Source organism: Chelonoidis abingdonii, chromosome 6 (assembly GCF_003597395.2).
Source record: "Chelonoidis abingdonii isolate Lonesome George chromosome 6, CheloAbing_2.0, whole genome shotgun sequence".
Lineage (NCBI taxonomy): Eukaryota > Metazoa > Chordata > Testudines > Testudinidae > Chelonoidis > Chelonoidis abingdonii.
This window is the reverse complement of record NC_133774.1, coordinates 16,125,151-16,143,504: the sequence shown is the minus strand read 5'-3', so window position 1 is coordinate 16,143,504 and position 18,354 is coordinate 16,125,151. Positions and strand designations below refer to the sequence as shown.

Below are 18,354 nucleotides of genomic sequence, written 5' to 3'. Positions count from 1 at the left end.
GTGTTGTGTTACTGCGCTGTGATCAGCCTCCGGAAACGTCCGATAATCCCCTTAAGTCAAGTGGCCACTCTTGTCATTGTTGTGAAATCGGGTGTAGGAATGTGGAAATGCCCTTTCAAAGCTCTGTTTGGCGGGCTGCTTATCAGCTCAGAGAAAAGCAAACATTTATTGTTTGCTTTGAGTGAGTGTTTAATAATAAGGATGTAACTTGGTAAAACAAGAATGAAAAGTGTCTTTAGGACAATATTCTTCAATAAAGATGTAAATAAATTTTTCAAAAATTAACCTAGAAAAATATTCATATCCAGATTAATAGCATAACTGATTTCAGTTAAATTTAAATATTGTTTGAGAATAGTCTGTGGAGAGCAATCCAGCTGTGACAGTGGATGCAGTGTTGTTGTAGCTATGTTGGTCCCACCATATTAGCAAGATAAGGTGGGTGAGGTAATATCTTTCATTGGACCAACTTCTGTTGGTGAGAGAGAGAAGCTCTGTGCAAGCTCAAGTTTATCTTCAGCTCTGGGAAACTTACTCAGACCTTGCCTATACTACAGGTTACTTTGGTATAATTTACATTGCCCACGAAAGCTTATGCTCAAATAAATTTGTTAGTCTCTAAGGTGCCACAAGTACCCCTGTTCTTTTTGCTGATACAGACTAACACAGCTGCTCCTCTGAAACCTGTTGTAACTTATTGTAATTTATGTGATTTTAAACCACAAGACCGTGAGCAACATAAGTTATACCTACCTAAGCGCTGGTGTAGACAGCGTCTCCTGCTGACATAGGTACCGCCTCTCTTGGTGACAGGAGTTAAGTTTCCTGTTGGCTTAAAGCATCTCCACCACAAGTGCTACCGTGGCGCTGTAAGTGCAGTAGTGTAGATGTAGCCTCAGGCTATCTCTACACTGCACTCTTGTCATTAAAACTTTTGTCAGTCAGGGGTGTGAAAAAAAAACACTCACACCCCGACGACAAAAGTTTTAATGACAAAAAGTGTCTCATTGGGGGTGGTTTTATTTTGCCAACAGGAGATCTATCTCCTGCCAGCAAAGAGTGGCTACACTGTGTACCTTACAGCAGCATGGCTGTGCCACTGTAAGGTAGGCAGTATACACATATAGCCTCATAAAGTTACGCCTAAATGCAAGTTGGAACAGATTGTTTAGCATGAGTGGTTAACATATTTCAAGGCACCATTCAAGTTGAAGTGGTCCTTTTACACCTCTCCAGTCATAGGGAAGAAAGGAATATGGAGGAGTAGCTGGCAGGAGGTTGTTAGTGGGTTATTGATTGTTTGTAATAAACCATAAATTGAGTCTTTCTATTCAGTCCATGATTTTTAGTGTCTAGTAAAGATATGAATTTAAGATAATCTTTTGAAAGGGGTATTGTGCAAGTTTCCTTTGAGGATGAGGACCAATAGGTCAGATATAGAGTGATCGCTTTGTGAAAAGTGATGGTGGAGTCTAGCTTAGATTTCTTTCATTCTGTGACAAACGTAGAGGGACTCTCAAAAGTTTACCTGATAAAGTTGAGGGCTCTTTGATTGTTCTTCTGTGTGTGTATAACGGCTTGGCTACACTCCAACTCCAAAGCGCTGCCGCGGGAGCGTTCCCGCGGCAGGACTTTGAAGTGTGAGTGTGGTCGCTGCGCCAGTGCTAGGAGACAGCTCTCCCAGCACTGCAGGTAATCCACCTCCCCATGGGGCACTGTTTACACTGGCGCTTTACAGCGCTGTAACTTACTGCATTCAGGGGGGTGTTTTTTCACACCCCTGAGCAAGAAAGTTGCAGCGTTGTAAAGCGCCAGTGTAACCAAGGCCCAAGACACATCTTCCTGGGATGAATTATTGCTTCAAACACACTTGATAGGTAGGTAGAGTGTATATTGCAACTCCTTTTGTGATTCTGGTTCATAGGTTACTTCTCAAATTTGTTTCATGTATGGGTGAGTAATCTTCTGAATTACATGACTTTAAGCATATATTGAATACGTCAAATCATAAATACTTTTTGAAAAAAGTCCTATCTGACAATAAGGCTGCCATTACTTTATGGGGAGAAATTTTTGGCAGGGTAGGGAGGTTGGAATTCTTGAACTGCGGTCTGGATCAATCCACTAAATGAACTTTACTTCTTGAAAAATATTCTCTCGTTGTTCATCAGTACTGGAAAACAGTTTGAAGTCTAACACTGCTACTCTGTGGATTAATGAAAGGATCCATGCTTAAGATAAGTTTCCATCTTTATATTCATTCATTAACTAAACAGCATCTCCGCGGGGACTGTGGTGCAAAGCAAATCCAGTAGCTAGTGCTAGTGTTGTTGCTCTCATGCCACCTCATGAATCTTGGCTGATGACATGCAGAGACCTTTTCTGCATAAGTGGTTAATATAGTCTATCTTCTGTCTTCATAACAGAAAAATTATTCAGGCAACTTTTTCCGCTTCTTGCATGTATTTTTTCCGCTCTGCTTGAGTTTAGCTGACTGTTACAGTTTACATGGCAGTTTACTTTGCATTTCCTGTTAAGCTTTGCCTCAGCTTCCTAAAATGGGCTGATTTTTTAGGTGTACACTGTACCCTCTTCATAAGGCATCCTTGAGGGCCTAATAATAATGTTGAGTCGTAAAGGAATAGTGTTACAATATTTGGGCATGGTAGCAACGCTGTACTTGTGGTGGAGGCACTTCCATTATAACCTTCCCCCCGGGTGCTTGTAACTCTTGTGCTGAGATTTTGCAGGCATGTTTTTACTTAAAGTGTAAAATTTTAAAATGGCAAAATACAATTCTGTGTTTTTCTTCTTGTTGTCTGAACTTGAGGAAATAGGGTGTGCCTGGTTTTCAAGATTTTAACTCTCTATTTTATTCTCAGTGGAAAATGACTAAAGAGTTAGAGAAGTCCATGCTGCTAACCGTTTTGCCCAAAGAAGAAAGTTTGTCTGGTTCTGCAGAATGGTAGTAGTTTGAGTTTTTTCAGTTTGCTTTTCAAAATAACTAGGGAACAAAAACTAGTTAAAAGTGTTACGGTTGCAAAGACAAACATTCAGAAATCAGGAAATACAAGAGGTACGGTTATGAGATTATTGTCCCTTCATACTGAAAGTTTCAATCCTGGAGCAATTAAAAAAGCTAAATTAACCAGGTAATCTGAGTTACAAGAGCCTTTAATATCTTTTTAAGCACCCCTATTTAAAAAAACAAACAAAAAAACCCACTCCTTCCTCCCTTTTTGTTGGATTCAGATTACACTGCATTCAAGGAGACCCCTCCAAGTGTAGTTAGAGTGCAATAAACATTCTCCCAGTCTGTCAGTGTCAGGAAGGAATATATCCTGATGACAAGCAGCCAGCTGGACAGATTTTTAGATAGAAGATTGAGAGAAGTCCCTGTTTCATTCAGACCCAGTAAGTTGTAATGTCTGTAGGCGTTGATTCTGTTTTCCATTTTTATACCATTTGTCTTCAATTACAGCTGTGTTTCTAGAGCTGAAATAAGAGACCACCTCAGAGATGAAATTTTAACATTTCAAAAAATATGTATTGGCAAGTAAGTTTAGTCTTTCTGAAATTCAGCTACAGAAGCTACTATAAAGCAGGCGGCAGTGCAAAAGTGCATTTCTCTGTGTCAAGCATAAACTAAAATTGAGGAGGCAGGGTATGAGACATTGTGCAAGATGACTGCTTTCTCTCTCATGCATGCAGTCAATTCACTGTGCTGCAAAATAGTCCAATGCACAGGATAATCTGCTGATTTTTTTTTTTTTTTTTTTAAATTAAATTTGATGGCTCATCTCACTGGTGAAGTTACTCCATTGTGGAGCATAAACACTGGCTTTACTACTGAAAACCTTTTTAATAACTCCCTTGATTGATGATCCTACCAATACCCTATTCATTGGCTTTCATACAAAATTTATATTCGCAGCCACGTCGGAGGGGCTGCCCGTGCTGGGCGCTGGCTCCTGCAAGTGGCAATCTGACATGCTGCTGCTTTCACCGCTGTGGTTCTTGGCCTTGTCACAGACCATGGCCCTGCTGGTTTCACTCATTGTTGCTAGAGCCCTGCAGCTCCTTGGATATCTGAATCCGTTGATATAAATTTTGTATCCATGCAGGGATCTAGCAGCCTGGTCTAAGCATCTTTAATTACTTTGATTTTGTTTGTCAGATTGCTTATGGGAAAACACTCGCTAATATTTAGTAAAGATGGGGAGTGACTTAGCAAATTGATTATGATGAGACTTAATGCTTATGAAGGCTGTATACTAGGGGTACTAGGACAGAGACTCTGATTTGCGGTAAACTTGGACACCATCCTTGACTTCACTATGCCTTAGTTTCCCCATCTGTAAATTGGTGACAATGATATTCACTCCTCTTTGAAGTGCCTTGAGATGTAGATGAAGAGTGCTGGAAGTACTTATTAAATGTTATGTAGCATTTCTCATCTTCAGATATTAAACTGGCTTGAGTGTATTTGTATTCTGAGAACTGCTAGAAAAATGCTGCTTAAAACAGGTGTGTCATTTCTACAATTCAGACTCTGAATTAACTGCCTCTGCACAGAGACTGTAGATGCCTTCTTTGACATCCTGGGGTTTGGACCACTAAAACATTTCCAAATGAGTGCCTGCAGACTAAGGAAAACCCCTGTTTGGAAGCTGAGCTCCCTTTTTTAATTCAGTCTGATCCACACTGGTAGCTGAGCCCCCAGGAAGGCAGAAACACCTGTGGGCAGCAGAAATGCATTTGATGTGAATGTAGCCTTGAGTGTCGTGCAATTTGAGACCGTAATCTTGTCAGGAAGAGTGTGTGCAGCTGGTTTGTGTGTGCAGGTGAAGGAGACATGGAAGTGAGAGTAAATCATCCATTTGGAACATGGAAAGGCTCTTCAGGATGTAAGAAGCTTCACTAGGAATCACTGAAGTGGTTTTTGAAGTTGATGGATATAGACGGGTTTGGCTTATCCTTAGCTGTACATGAATGTTTACTGGTTAGGAATGTGTGACCCAGACATCATGCGCTGCCAGCGGGCAGGGGACACAGTGTGTGCATATGGTTTTATAGGGGTCCCTTGGGTCAGAGATCCCTATAAAACCATAATAATTCATGGAAGGGTGGCAGTGTGATCTCTGAGAACCAGTAGCCCACTGGTCATCATAGTCATTGCAAAATGTAGGGATGTATAATATTTATTGCGTGATGTATCTATATAGGAAATTATGTTCTTAAGGTTTTGAAGTTAAGGCAGGTCACCAGAAAGAGACATCTCTCAATTGAGGATCTGACCCATGGCAGGCAGAGACAAGGCTTCCTCACATTAAAAGCAGGTCGTAGCAAGGTGCCTCACAACCCTGGGTACCCCTGGGAAGCGTCACAGAGTGGATTTCTGCTTGTGGTTGTCCTGTAAATGAAAATCTATACATCTAGGAACAAAGAATGTAGACTATGCTTAAAAGATGGAGGACTCTATTCTGGGAAGCAGTGACTCTGAAAAAGATTTGGGGGCGGTGGTGTATGATCCTCTGAACATGAGCTCTGAGTGACACTGTGGCCAATAGAACCAATACAACCCTGGGATTCATATAAAGAGGAATCTTGAGTAGGAACTGAGAGGTTATTTTACCTCTGTGCTTGGAACTAATGTGTCCACTGCTGGAATACTGTGTCCAGTTCTGGTATCACACTCCAAGAAGGATGTTGATACTTCGGATGCAGTTCAGAGAAGAGCCAGGAGAATAATTAAAGGATTAAAGATGCTTTATAGTGATAGACTCAAAGAACTCCATCTATTTAGCTTAACAAAGAGAAGGTTAAACAGTGACTCAATTACAGTCCATAAGTACCTACATGGGGAATAAATGTGTAACTATAGGCTCTTCAGTCTGGCAGAGAAATGTATAACATGATCCAATGGCTGGAAATTGAAGCTAGGCATAAATTTTTAATGGCGAGAGTAATTAACCATGGGGAAAATTTACCAAGGGTCATAGTGAAGTCTCCATCACTGACCATTTAAAATCAAGATTGGATGTCTTTCTGAAAGATATTCTCTAGGAATTGTTTTGGAAATGTTCTGTGTTCTGTGCTATACAGAAGGTCAGACTAGATGATCACAATGGTCCTTCCGGCCTTAAAATCTATGGATCTTTCCTGCCCACTGGCCTCCCATTTTTCTCTCCTACTCCCACAAATATACTTCCATATTAAATGCTATGGCATTTAGTGAAGTGAAGTTTGGGGAAGTTTTTGGGGGATATAGATTTCTCCAGGCTTCATTTTTGTCATTGCACACAACCCAGCTGTGGAACTGAGTGCTCACCACAGAAGCATTTGGGCCCAAGTTTCTGCAAATATGGCTCTTACTTTGTCAAATTGTAGATGAAAGGGAGTACTCTTTCAGTCAACATATAGTTAGACTGTGGAACTCATTACCACAAGATGTCACTGAGACTAAGATTGGATGTTTATATGGATAACCAGAATATATCCATTACTATAGTTAATGGGTGGAATAAAAGTATTTGTAAGGGATATTTCAGGGTTTAAGACAAAAACTAACCCTTAGGGATTAAGATTAGACCGTCATGAGGGCAAACTGTCTCAAATCTTTCCACTGTAAAGTGTTATTGCATTTTCCTGTGAACTGTCTGCTTCTGGCCACTGTCAAAGACAGAGTTCTGGACTAGATGGATCGTGGATCTGACGCAGCATAGCAGTTCCTATGGAATATCAATTTGGAGGTCTCCTTGGAGTATGGTGATTGGTTTGGCTAATCCATTCAGTCCTATTTTTCTGTAGTTCTTTTGCCTGATTTGAGGGTGAGTGGGAGAACCAGACCTCCCAGGAACTAATCTGTTTCATATTTAACCCACTGGAGAGGTTTGGGCTTCTGGATGCACCTCTCTTGGTTTTACAGGGAGGAATTCTTTCTATTGAGAACATGTGTGATGATATATAATTATTATATGAGAGTGCAAACTTGGAAAACATTGTGGGCAAAATATCTCACAAGTAGAGGAGATGTGAGCTTTTAAGAAGGCTCTTTAGTCACTTTCTGCCAGAGAGAAAGTGCACTCCTGTCTTTGGTTGCCTCTGACTGCAAAAGAGATTGGCAACTAGATTAGTTTATGCTTGGTGATTCCTGAAACCACTAAAGTCAGGTTTTCCCCTAATTTCCCATTGTAAAGACTTTTTAAACATAAATACTTTCCACTTTCATAACATTTTCTGTCCAGGGACCTCAGAGCATTTTGCAAACACTAAGGATTGAATCCTCACTTTTCCCAGGCTTACTAATACACCTGCATTGGCAGGTGATATTGGGATCTACCAACCTGCTCACCCTCCACATCCCTTTGGTAACCTGTGTTTCAGATAAGTAGAGGGAGGCTGTCTGCTTACCTTCTATACCAGTAAGGCAAAGATGTACGGGAAATGCACGAGGGAAAAGATGAACAAAATTGAGAAAATCTGTGGAGGCGAGAGAACTAGGTGAGGGTGTGTGCTGGAGCTGAGATAAAGTGCAGTAGGAAGAAATTAGTGCATGGAAGCGTTTGGGGCTGTGGAGAGAGAATGAAAAGATGTATCAAGACAGATGAAGCTTAGAAGAGGCAGAAATATAAGAGAATGAAAAAGCATAGTTTTCTATTCAACCTCTTCACGGTAAAGCAAACAAAAGCCCTCTAGATTTTTCTCAGCCTTGGGCTAATATGATATCCTCCCCCTGGCCCTAATCCATTTAGGATGTTTGTGCCACCCTCATTTTCATTCTGAACAACTGACCACAATGCTCACTCCTGTATTGCTATGCCCATTTTATAGATGACAGCTTCAAATCACTAGAATTGTTTACACCAGCAATGAATTTGGCCTTGAGAGGATAAGTGTCTTGCCCAAGGATATCTGAGTGAGCTGGTGACAGAGTAAGAAGCAGAAATCTAGCCTCTTAACTGTCCTCTTTACTTGCGAGACTCAGTTCTGCCTCTAAAAATCTCTTGGTGCTTAGTGCAAATTCATGCTGTGATATTTACTTTATATGTATTCAGAAGGTGACAACTTGAAAAACAAAATCCCATTTCATAGTTACACTTGGTAAAATATGTCTAGCTCTTTTTGATGAGATAATAGGCAGTTACCTATAGACTGTCAGCTTGTCAGAAAACTCATTGAACTGCAAGTTATCCTAGGCTGGGGGTTTTGAAAATGGAAGTTAAATAAACTCCAGCTTTTCTACTGATCGTAGCATGTTACTTTGTACCAGGTTTCTTAAAACAAATAAGCTGGCCCTGGAAATGTAAAAGACTTTCCCCTCCCAAAAAAACGTATTGGCTTTGTATACATAGTGAAATACTTCTGTGATGGATTGTATTTACTGAGGGGCAGCCTATCTTAAATGCTCAATTACTGAGGGACAATCTACACTCATTGCTATATTTCCTTTCCACAAGCTACTCTTAGTATAACCTTTTATGAGTGATGTACCTGGATATTTGGATGCTAATATCTAAACTGTATCATTAAATTTATTAACCTTAATTTGGGTTATTGCAGATTATGTGCCACACCTCTACCTCAATATAATGCTGTCCTTGGGAGCCAAAAAATCTTACTGCGTTATAGGTGAAACCATGTTATATTGAACTTGCTTTGATCCACTGGAGTGTGCAGCCCTGCTCCCCTGGAGCACTGCTTTACCGCGTTATATCCAAATTCATGTTATATCGGGTGGTATTATATCGAGGTAGCGGTGTATATGTATTTTATGACTTTTAAACCAAAATTTGTACTTTGGGATAAGTTAAGTATTATACCCAGAGGTATAAACACTCTTTCTTTAACCTGTGTTTTATATAATTTTAATGTTAGCTTTCATAAAAATTTTTAAATCTGTTCTTTTCAGTGGAGTTTGTCAGGTTAATAACACTAAATTGGGAGAGGGGAAATTTACGTTCTGTTGTTAAGGAATCTTGTCTTTCCTTGGTACTTTGGCAGGATCCTTAAATATCTAATATAGAAGCAGTATGGAGGTGTCCCATTTAATGTGGTCTTGGGCAAGATGCCTACATACTGTTTTTGTTTTTCCTGTCTCTAAAATGTGAATACTTGATTTACTTCACAAGGATTATACGAAGATTAGTTAATTTGTACGGTGCTTTTCAGACCTATACATACACCACAAAGTATGTATTTTATAGGTTTCACATAGTTGGGATTATTTTAAGGTTGTTTGATTCCTTTCCCTCTTCCTCCCTCTTCCCTCCCCCTTTGCATTATAAAACCTTTGTAAGTAGATGTTTTGATATAGATATATCATCTGGCAGTTAGTGAACTTGTAAAAATCCTATCCTCTTGGCATATACATGATTTACAATTGCATCTGTTGTAACCACATGCAATAATTATTGAAACTGGGTTACAGTATTAAGTCTGAAATTAAATGTTTGCTTATGGAGGCACTTTCAGTTTTAGAAAAGGGTTAGAGTCTTCCTTTTGTATCCACTCATGATGCAATGATATTCCTAGTACAAAAGCAAACTTTTTCTACAAATTGAAACTGTAGACCTATGTTTATTTTCAGGGGCTTATTCCAAAACAAGCCTGGGATGAGTGAAGTTTATGACATAGAAATGATGTGCCCACTTTAAATATGAATTGTTTAACAGAGTGAGATGAATGTTAATTGTCCATTGTATGGCCACACTACTTCAAATAGCGCGCACAGTCTATGTGAGTGAGGTAAATGGAGTAACTAAAATTACAAGGTCATAGGAATTGCTGTACTGCACTATAACAAATGTATTTAAATGCAGTAATTGTATTCTACAAGTGGCAGGCATCTATAGGCTCAGGGATTGTTATTGCTCATATAACTAAATGCTTTCTTTCTTCGTCTTCAGTGCTGAGTTAAAGCTGTTGGAAGAAGCCACCATCTCAATCTTCAAGTCTTTAGGTGAGAGAGATTATTTTGATGTCTTCACATATTTCTTTGTTGTCAACTTTTCTGATAAATCACTGTTCATGTAAACTTCTGTGTCTATATTTATTTAATTTCGCTCATCTGCATTTTGATAGTGAGATTTTTAAAATCATATTTGTCTCCCAAGTGGAAGATGAAAACAAATTCTTCTAATTTGTGTTGTTTAAATGTAACATTGTCACATTATTCTGTGTGTTGCCAACAGAAGGAAGTGACTTGGGCACAATTATTTTAGTAATTGAACAGACTTCTTTTAAATGATGATTTTTAAAGCATTGCCCCTTTAGAAATAGAATACCAGTGGGCAGATATAGAGTATAGTATGTGCCACCTGTCATGTGGAATTGACACCAGAATTAGAAGATGAGTGCATATCCTGCTTCTCATTCTGAATTATAATTTGATTCCCTGGATGTTTTAAGTTTTAACTTGCAATGTTAACTCTGTTCATTACATTATAGAAACTTCTAAAATATTGAAACGATAGCAATGCTGATAGAGAGAGATTATGCAGAGCGGAACCAGGGATGGTAGAAGAGTGAGGAATGAAATGATATTATTGTTACAGTCAGGCACACTTTCCTGATAGTGAGATCTATTGAGCTTTGAAATAGTCTCCTGAAAGAAATGGTGTGGCTCCATTGTTCAGAATGTTTTAAATTTAGATTGGAAAATGTAGTGTAGTGAACAATCTTGCAATAGCAGAAACATGGACAGGAGCCACCTTTAACTATAGACTGTTTTTTTTTTGTTTTTTTTTAAAAAAAACTATAAAAAAGTAGCCTTGGTGTGAGCGTGTTTATTTAAAAAAATACATAAAATGTGCAATGAAGAGTAATTCCTGCTCTATATATCCTGTGTTTGAATTAATTATCATAATTTAAATTATAAATGTACTAATCTTTTCAATCCCTCATCTAGTTGAGAACAATCCTCGAACAGGAAATCTTGGGGCATTGATTAAAGTCTTCCTTTCTAGAACCAAAGAGTTAAAAATTTCCGCGGAATGTCAAAAGTAAGTTGGCAGTGAAATGCCAGGAGTTCCCTTTTATGTTTTAAATGTTCAACTTGTTGATAGCTCTTGGGTAATGCAGTGATGGCTGCTCCATAAATACGTTAATCAGCAAGGTGAAAATTCAGGTTCTCTTAAAGTTTATTTTTGTTTTTAAAAGAGAAACTACTGTAATTTCAGAGGAACAAGTACCTTGTGTATTTCAAGCACTGGGATTGGAGTATAATATGTAAAGTTGTGCCACTGCAGAAGAACGGAAATTTTCCATTTGCATTACTTGTGTGAGTGGATCTAAATGTTGCAACAAATATATGTTTTTATATAATTTTGGATTAATCTCTGCCCTTCCCACTCTGCAGTCCTAGGCGCTGCTATCCCATTTCTTTCTGTGGATGTCTGTGCATGACAGACAATAAAAATGCTGTGCAAATACTCCTTTCCTAGGTTTATAGTCTGTGACTCAAAATTTCTTGGAGCATAAATAAAATTTAAGAGAACAACTGATGCTCTAGTGATTTTGTTTTCCTTAACCTGTAGTAGCAATGGCTCTCATGCCATGTTACTGGCTTCTTATTTTGCAAAATAAACATTTATTTTTCAACTGAGATGCTTTTTAAGGCATATTATAAGTCATCTGATAAAGCTTTTTAGCTAATCTAAATTTATTTTAAAAGCAGTGCATTATTTCTAGAATACTTGAAACTCTGACCAGGCCAGAATAGAAAATGATATAAAATTACACTACTTTCGAATCGTACGATCAGATTGCCTTTCTAATCCTCTTCCCTCCCGGTGAAGGATGAAAACTTCAAGAAGTTACACTTTCAGAAGTATAGTTTTCCAGGAAACTTTCCAAAGATTTTTTTTCCCCCCTGGAAATTTCTTTCCTGGCAGGGGAAGGAGGAGTTTGCAGACATTTTGAGGCCAACTCCTCTTCTAATCTAGGGATCCACTGAGAGAGAATCTCTCTTATGTCCAGAGGAAATAAAGCATCATTTTGGATGCTGCTGTGTTGGCCCCTCAGCCCCTTGACAGCGTGGCTTCAGCAGGAACTGCATATATTGCTGTTGACTGGGTCCCCCTGAAGCTGCACTTAGGTACCCAGAGGGACATAATGCAGTTCCCTGCTGGATTGCCTTCATGCCTAGAAATCTGGGGACAAAGTTGTGAAGAGTAACTGGACTTACTGCTGTTGTTCCTGAAATTCACTGAACGTCTTCCACCTCAAGTGTCATCTGAGTAATATTTGTGCACATAAAGGGATAAGATTGGGGATAAATTTGCATGCAGAAAGAGTGAGATTTAAAGAGGTCTCAGTCCATTTGAGACTTCCCTATAGTACGTAGCAGTGGGTCCCCAGACTTTTTACCTCGCACTCCACCTTTCCCCTGTCAAGTTGGGCCAGGAGTGGGTCCACAGCCGTGGGAATGGAGGACACGGACAGGGATAAGGGGGCTGAGGCTGGGAGCGGAACTTTGGCCAGAGGCTGACCCAGCAGCCGGTGCCCCGAGCGCAGGTGCCGGGGGCTGAGGCTGGGGCCCCAACCACGCTCTCCTGCATGTTCCTCCGTGCCCCCCAGGGGTGCCCCACAGATTGGGGACCTCTGAGGTATAGAGATTAAAAAAGATAATAGGCTAGCTAGTCAAGTTCCTGAAGAGAATGGCACTTAATGGTAACTGTGATGCTTTTAATTATAGTACTAAACTATATGTAGCAAGAAGTCTGCGTCTTCTTGAAAAGAAACGTTTATTTTTAAATAAATTTTCTTTGCTATTGAATGTCCACATTTTAGTTACTTGAGACTTGCCTTTGCCTCATATGGGCTACAGGAATCTTTCCATTCACTGTTACACACACCTAGTCACGACTATTGCGAAACATTAATAAGTAAAACATTATTGACTCTTGTTTACTTTTCTGTTTCCCTTCTAGCCATCTTTTTATTTGGCAGGCCCACAATGCATTGTTCATTATCTGCTGTTCGTTAAAAGTGTTCATATGTCAGATGTCAGAAGAGGAACTGCAACTTCATTTTACTTACGAGGAGAGAATGCCAGGCTCATATGGTGGGTATTGAATATTATCGTGGAAACAAACAATGCTCCATAGATGTGAATGTGTTGAAAAACGTTCTTTATTATTACTATAGCACCCAGTTCAACTTCAAGTCCAAACGTCACTTCAAAATTTGAAATAGTAAAGTAATTATGCTATATACTGAGGTGTTCATCAGCCATGGAAAAACCAGGTGGATAAACTTTAAACCTGAGGAGTGCCTGAAAGTGTGTCTAGTGGGATTTTCAAAAGCACTCAGCATGGGCCTACCTCTGCTTCCATTGGAGATGAAAGCCATCTGATCAGAAGACTGCATCATCCATATTTGTGCTCCAAGAGCCCAACCCCAAAGTATAAGACCTGCCTCATCAGAGGACGAGGTTCCAAGCCTAGTAGAAGGGGGGAGGGGGAATGGGTGGAAAATAGGGGAATTTGGGAGAAATATCATCTGCCTTGTTGAGTACAGGGAGATGATGAGAACCAAAAAGTCATTTGCAAATATACCTGGGATCAGCGCTGTATATTGTGCATCCATGATAGGAAAAAATGATTTTATAGTCGCTCAGGAAATTGCATGTTCAGTAATTTGAGGGAATTTGAAAACATTTGGTTTTCTTAAACTGGCCACTCATCGAGTTCACTAACATCTAGAGATCTTTTTCCTTAAATATTTGTGAGAATTGTGTATTTGATCCTCTTTGATATTACTAAGATGAAGCAAAAATGTTGTCCTGTAAGGGATCTGTCCTAAATGTTTAGATCCATTATTTCTAATTTCTAGTGCCCTGCAGGATGCCTGCTGGCTTAGTAGCAATGCTTTGGACTTTTATATAAGACACCTGGGTTTGATTCCCACTGTTGATGATTGTGCTTCCTAGTGCTTTAAAGAATGCACCAACAAAACCTTGGTCCCCCTCTGCCCATGCTGATGTGCTATGATCTCTGTCAAGAGCACAAGTTAAATAGAAATAATTTTTGTCAGGACTTGGAAGGAAAGCCTTTAGGGATAGACACTCTGATGTGCCCTTCAGACCACAGCTGCTGGAATCTCTTCCTGCAGTTGTATCTGAAATTCCTCCTCATTGTCTGTGTATTGTATCTTTCATCTTTTTTTATTTTTTTAAAGGAATGTACAATTTTATATGTAAAAGACAAAATTTCATAAAAACCAGCAGCCAAAGTGAATAAAGGGCTTTTACTAATATATCAAGCGGAAAGAGCAGCTCTATGGATACAGTAGAACCATTAATAAATGATGCAGGTAAAATTCACTTGTGGATAATAGTTGAACTCCATTTAAAAAACAAATTGTCTGACTCAACAAGAAAAATACAGAAAAGTGAATGTAAGCTGAAAATTAGGAACAGCTTCCTCACAGTGAAACCAGTTAGAGTATGTTTCTCAAATGCAGCCACCAGAGGCTTTTCTTGAGGCCACAGCCTCCTGGGCAGTGATGGGAGAGACGTGGAAAACAGTGGCCCCTCCCCTGGCGCTGCCAACAGGGATTTGGGCCCTGCCCTCCTCTGCAGCCACAAATGCCAGAGGAGCCAGGTAGCTGGTATGAATTTGCCAGGGGTGGTGGGGCTCAGGCTTCTGGCTTCGGCCTTGGGGTGGCAGGTGCCAGACTGCAGCCGCAGGGCTTCAGGCTCCATCCCCCAGCGGGGAGGCTTCGGACTCCAGCCCTGGGCTCACAACCACCCCCGTCGCCCCTGGCCCCCACTGCCTCCCTACCCACCTCTCCATCCACGGCTTAATTTGTCCCCTGGCTTGCCGGGGCTGTGCAAGTCTGCTGTGAAAAGCGATATTTGTATGTTTGTTAATATCACTTTTCACTGCCTCCCAGCTAGCTAATAAGTCTGCTGTGAAAAGTGATACATACAAATATACACATATAATTTTTCATAGCAGCAGCCTTACTAGCTAGCAGGTCTTAAGAAAAAAGCAGTCTAAAAAGCATAAGAAACAACAAAATAGACAAGAAAGTACAAAGCACTTTATTTTGCTTCTATTCTGTTTAGGTCCAGAAAAGAATAGAGACAACTGCACATTTATTTTTATTACTGAGTCTGCAAAAAACCCTACATAAATAAATTACAGTGATTTGGATATGTGCATAGTTATTTGTTTTTCCTAAAATTAATTAAGTATTTTAGGAAAAATTGTCAGAGCGGCCACCAGCAAGAGTTGGTGGCCGTGCTGTAAGGCCATCAAAATTTTTCTTGTGAGAACCGCTAGAGACTGTGGAATAGTCTTCCAGGTGAAGTGATGGAAGCCCAGTGCAAGAAGTATTTAAATTTCAGATGGGCAAAAGACTGCACTGATAGGAAGATGGACTGCATGATCTTATATACAATCTCTTACAATTTTTCAGTGGTTCTGTTGCAAAAGTAATAATAGAGTCATAAATACATTTGATAATGCAACAATTGGTTAGTGTAATATAAATGTTGAGGTATTATTATTTATATAGCAGTCACAGAACATAAGTTATGTTGACAGATATCAGTTTCCTGCTCCAGACAGCTTAAAATGGACATAATTTTCATTGCAGAAGTAAGGAAATGAAGAGCTGAGCTTGCTTTAGCAACCTGAATAGTTACTTTCTCCTAATTACTTGCTGATATGTATTACAAAAAGTCTTTTTAAAACATGAACACTGTGTATCCATTCCATTTACAATTATAAAAATATTCTTCATTATAATGCTTCATTTGCTGAAGATGGTTTTGAATAGTGTTGTCATCCTGAAATGAGACATTATTCTAGAGTGCGCACACAAGGAGGCAGAGTGAAGGTTAGTGTGCAAATCTTGCCTCTCAATTTCCTGGCTTTACAATAAAGTTTTGGTTACGATTCTAATCATATGTGGCTTATTGAATAAAAGCAATTAGTTTGCTTTCTTCAGCATGGATGGCTGGTGTCAGAATTCTAATACAATGTGTGTGGGTTATGGAAAAAAGAACTCACAAGCATCTGAATATGGGCTTCCTTCAAACAGTCAGCCCAGGCAAGGGCCTGTGTCTTGGGGTGCATAATAATTGTTTGTGCATAGACTAGTGAAAACCATTCGTTAAAATCTATTTAACTCCTTGGTGCCTGCTGTTCCTCTGGGGAAACCAGACTTCTGGTGCCAGAAGATTAACAGCTACATGTTGAAATAGTTTAATGTCTTTAAGCTGTGATGAATAATCTCTAAGAATGAGGTCAGCTAGCTGATACATTAAACAAGCAGTGCCTGATTACAATAAACTATCACTGCAGAGTGAACGTGGGTTTTCACCTGGTAAAGAAATATTGCTTAGTTGTCTAATACAGCATAGTAACAACACACAGGGAAATGCCACATGAGAAAAGTGACATTTAAGTGCTTTATTTTACCGTCAGAACCACAATAATCTTTTTATTCTTAACACTGAGGAAATTCCATGTTCTACAGTATTCAGAATAACTAATATCACTGAACTATATGTCTGTAGTAGATGTCTAGATATCTGTACAGTACTTAGACAGTATTTAGCACCATTTGACTGTAATTCATAGATATTTATGAAGTTCAAGTATAAGTTTGTACATATCGAGCAGTATAGACAAAGTTACTTAGCAATCATCTTAGATTAGTAGATTGTTAATTGAATGCTATAAATTAAGAGGGTAACTGCCTGTGGTCTGTTGGTTAGAGCAGGGGACCGGATTTTTGAAAATCTGGGTTCCTTTTCAACTGTGTCACTGCTTTGCTGTAGACTTGGGCCAGTTACTTCTGTGCCTCAGGTTCCCCCTCTGTAAAATGGGGTTATTTCTTACAAACCTCACTGGAGTACTGGTGTATTTGAGGATCCTAAACAGTTTTACACAGTATTACGATTATACATCTAATATTGTAGTAGGCTGATGGATTTTTACAGTCCGTAAGTTTAGGATATTGGAAAAATAAATGATTGAAGCGTCACCAAAGAATATAATAATTTTAAAAAGCTGTTGTATTTTGACCTAGTAAAGAAAGAGGAAAAAATTAAATAAATGTAAGGCCCCTTGTATAACTATACCACCAGTAGCTTCCCAAAGTAATTTTTTTCATTCCTGGTACCTTAGAGTTCCCCCTAGTGTCACAAAGTATATGCTGATTTATTATTGCATTTTGTATTTGTTTATTTACTTAGCACTACATTCGATGAACTGTTTTCTTGTTAAAAAGAAAGTTTTGAACAGTTCTCACTGGCTTTTCAGCTGATGCACTAGGTTATTGGTATTTCTCCCTCTTTCAGATGGCAGTGCGTTTGGGCAAATCTTATGAAATATATTATTTAATAAAAGTACAAATAATCTGTACATAAATGAAGACATTAGTTCCATATCTGGGTTCTGAAGATGTTATCAGCTTTAGCTTTGTTATGGCTTATGAAGGACCTTTAGCATTACAGCCTGATGTACAGTTGGGCTTATTGTTATTCCTTATTGATTGTGCACACATGGCCCACATGGACTCCTTCCACCCACAAAAATAACTTTATTTAATCAATAGAAATTATTGTTGAAAACTTAATTGTAATCCACTTGCAAAGAATCACCTTCTGTGGTCATTCAAAATAATCCATGCTTCCTGTGACTCCAGCCCTTTTCCTTATGTGTCATTCACCTTGACATTGAGAGAGCAGCTACCTCTTTTCAAGGTCACCTTGGCAGAATTCTTCCAAGGTCCCCTAAAAGCTACTCTGTAAGTCAATACTGTGTACAGTCTGCTTTCCTACTCTCTCTTTTAGCATCTGTTCTCCAGTGTTTCTAGCCAGAGGCCCGTATTTGAGTAAAGCACTCTTTGATTTTAATGTGGCTAACTTAGATACCTGGGATCTTGGCACAAACTGAGAACATACCATTGCAGTGCACCACAGTCTTGCTAGAATGAACTAAAACATTAACACCTTCTGCAAGATTTCTGCTATTTTTAAAGGAAAAGGATTGTACAATGTATTAGAGTGATGATGTGTGGGAAAATACTGAGTGCCCAATGGCAACAATATCTTTTATAAATATGTAAGCATTTTGTGTTTGTCAGTTCATTGACAGCACAGTTTTTACAGCAAACTATTTGTTAGAGGATAGTCGTGTCTGATCTGAAAGATGGTACCTACTCATTTTATGTATAGTGTGTGATCTATGCAAATGAGTACAGCTTCTGCTTTCTCAGCAGACTATATTTTAGGTTTAAAGAGCTTCATATTGTTGCATTTAGCATCAATTAAAGTGCCCAGTGGCAACTTTTGTGGTCTAAAAAGTGTATGAGAAGAAAGGCTGTTAAAGCATA

General features: G+C 39.1%; 1 protein-coding gene across 5 annotated transcripts in view; it reads left to right on the top strand.

The window, feature by feature from the left end:
• Positions 1 to 18,354, top strand: part of DYM (dymeclin) — a 351,012-nt gene that overhangs the window by 42,562 nt on the left and 290,096 nt on the right. For all 5 annotated transcript variants that reach the window (XM_075066858.1, XM_075066862.1, XM_075066859.1 and 2 more), the window contains 3 exons: positions 9,909 to 9,961; positions 10,910 to 11,003; positions 12,933 to 13,066. In XM_075066858.1, coding sequence (XP_074922959.1) covers positions 9,909 to 9,961; positions 10,910 to 11,003; positions 12,933 to 13,066 — 281 coding nt within the window. The remainder of the gene's footprint in view (positions 1 to 9,908; positions 9,962 to 10,909; positions 11,004 to 12,932; positions 13,067 to 18,354) is intronic.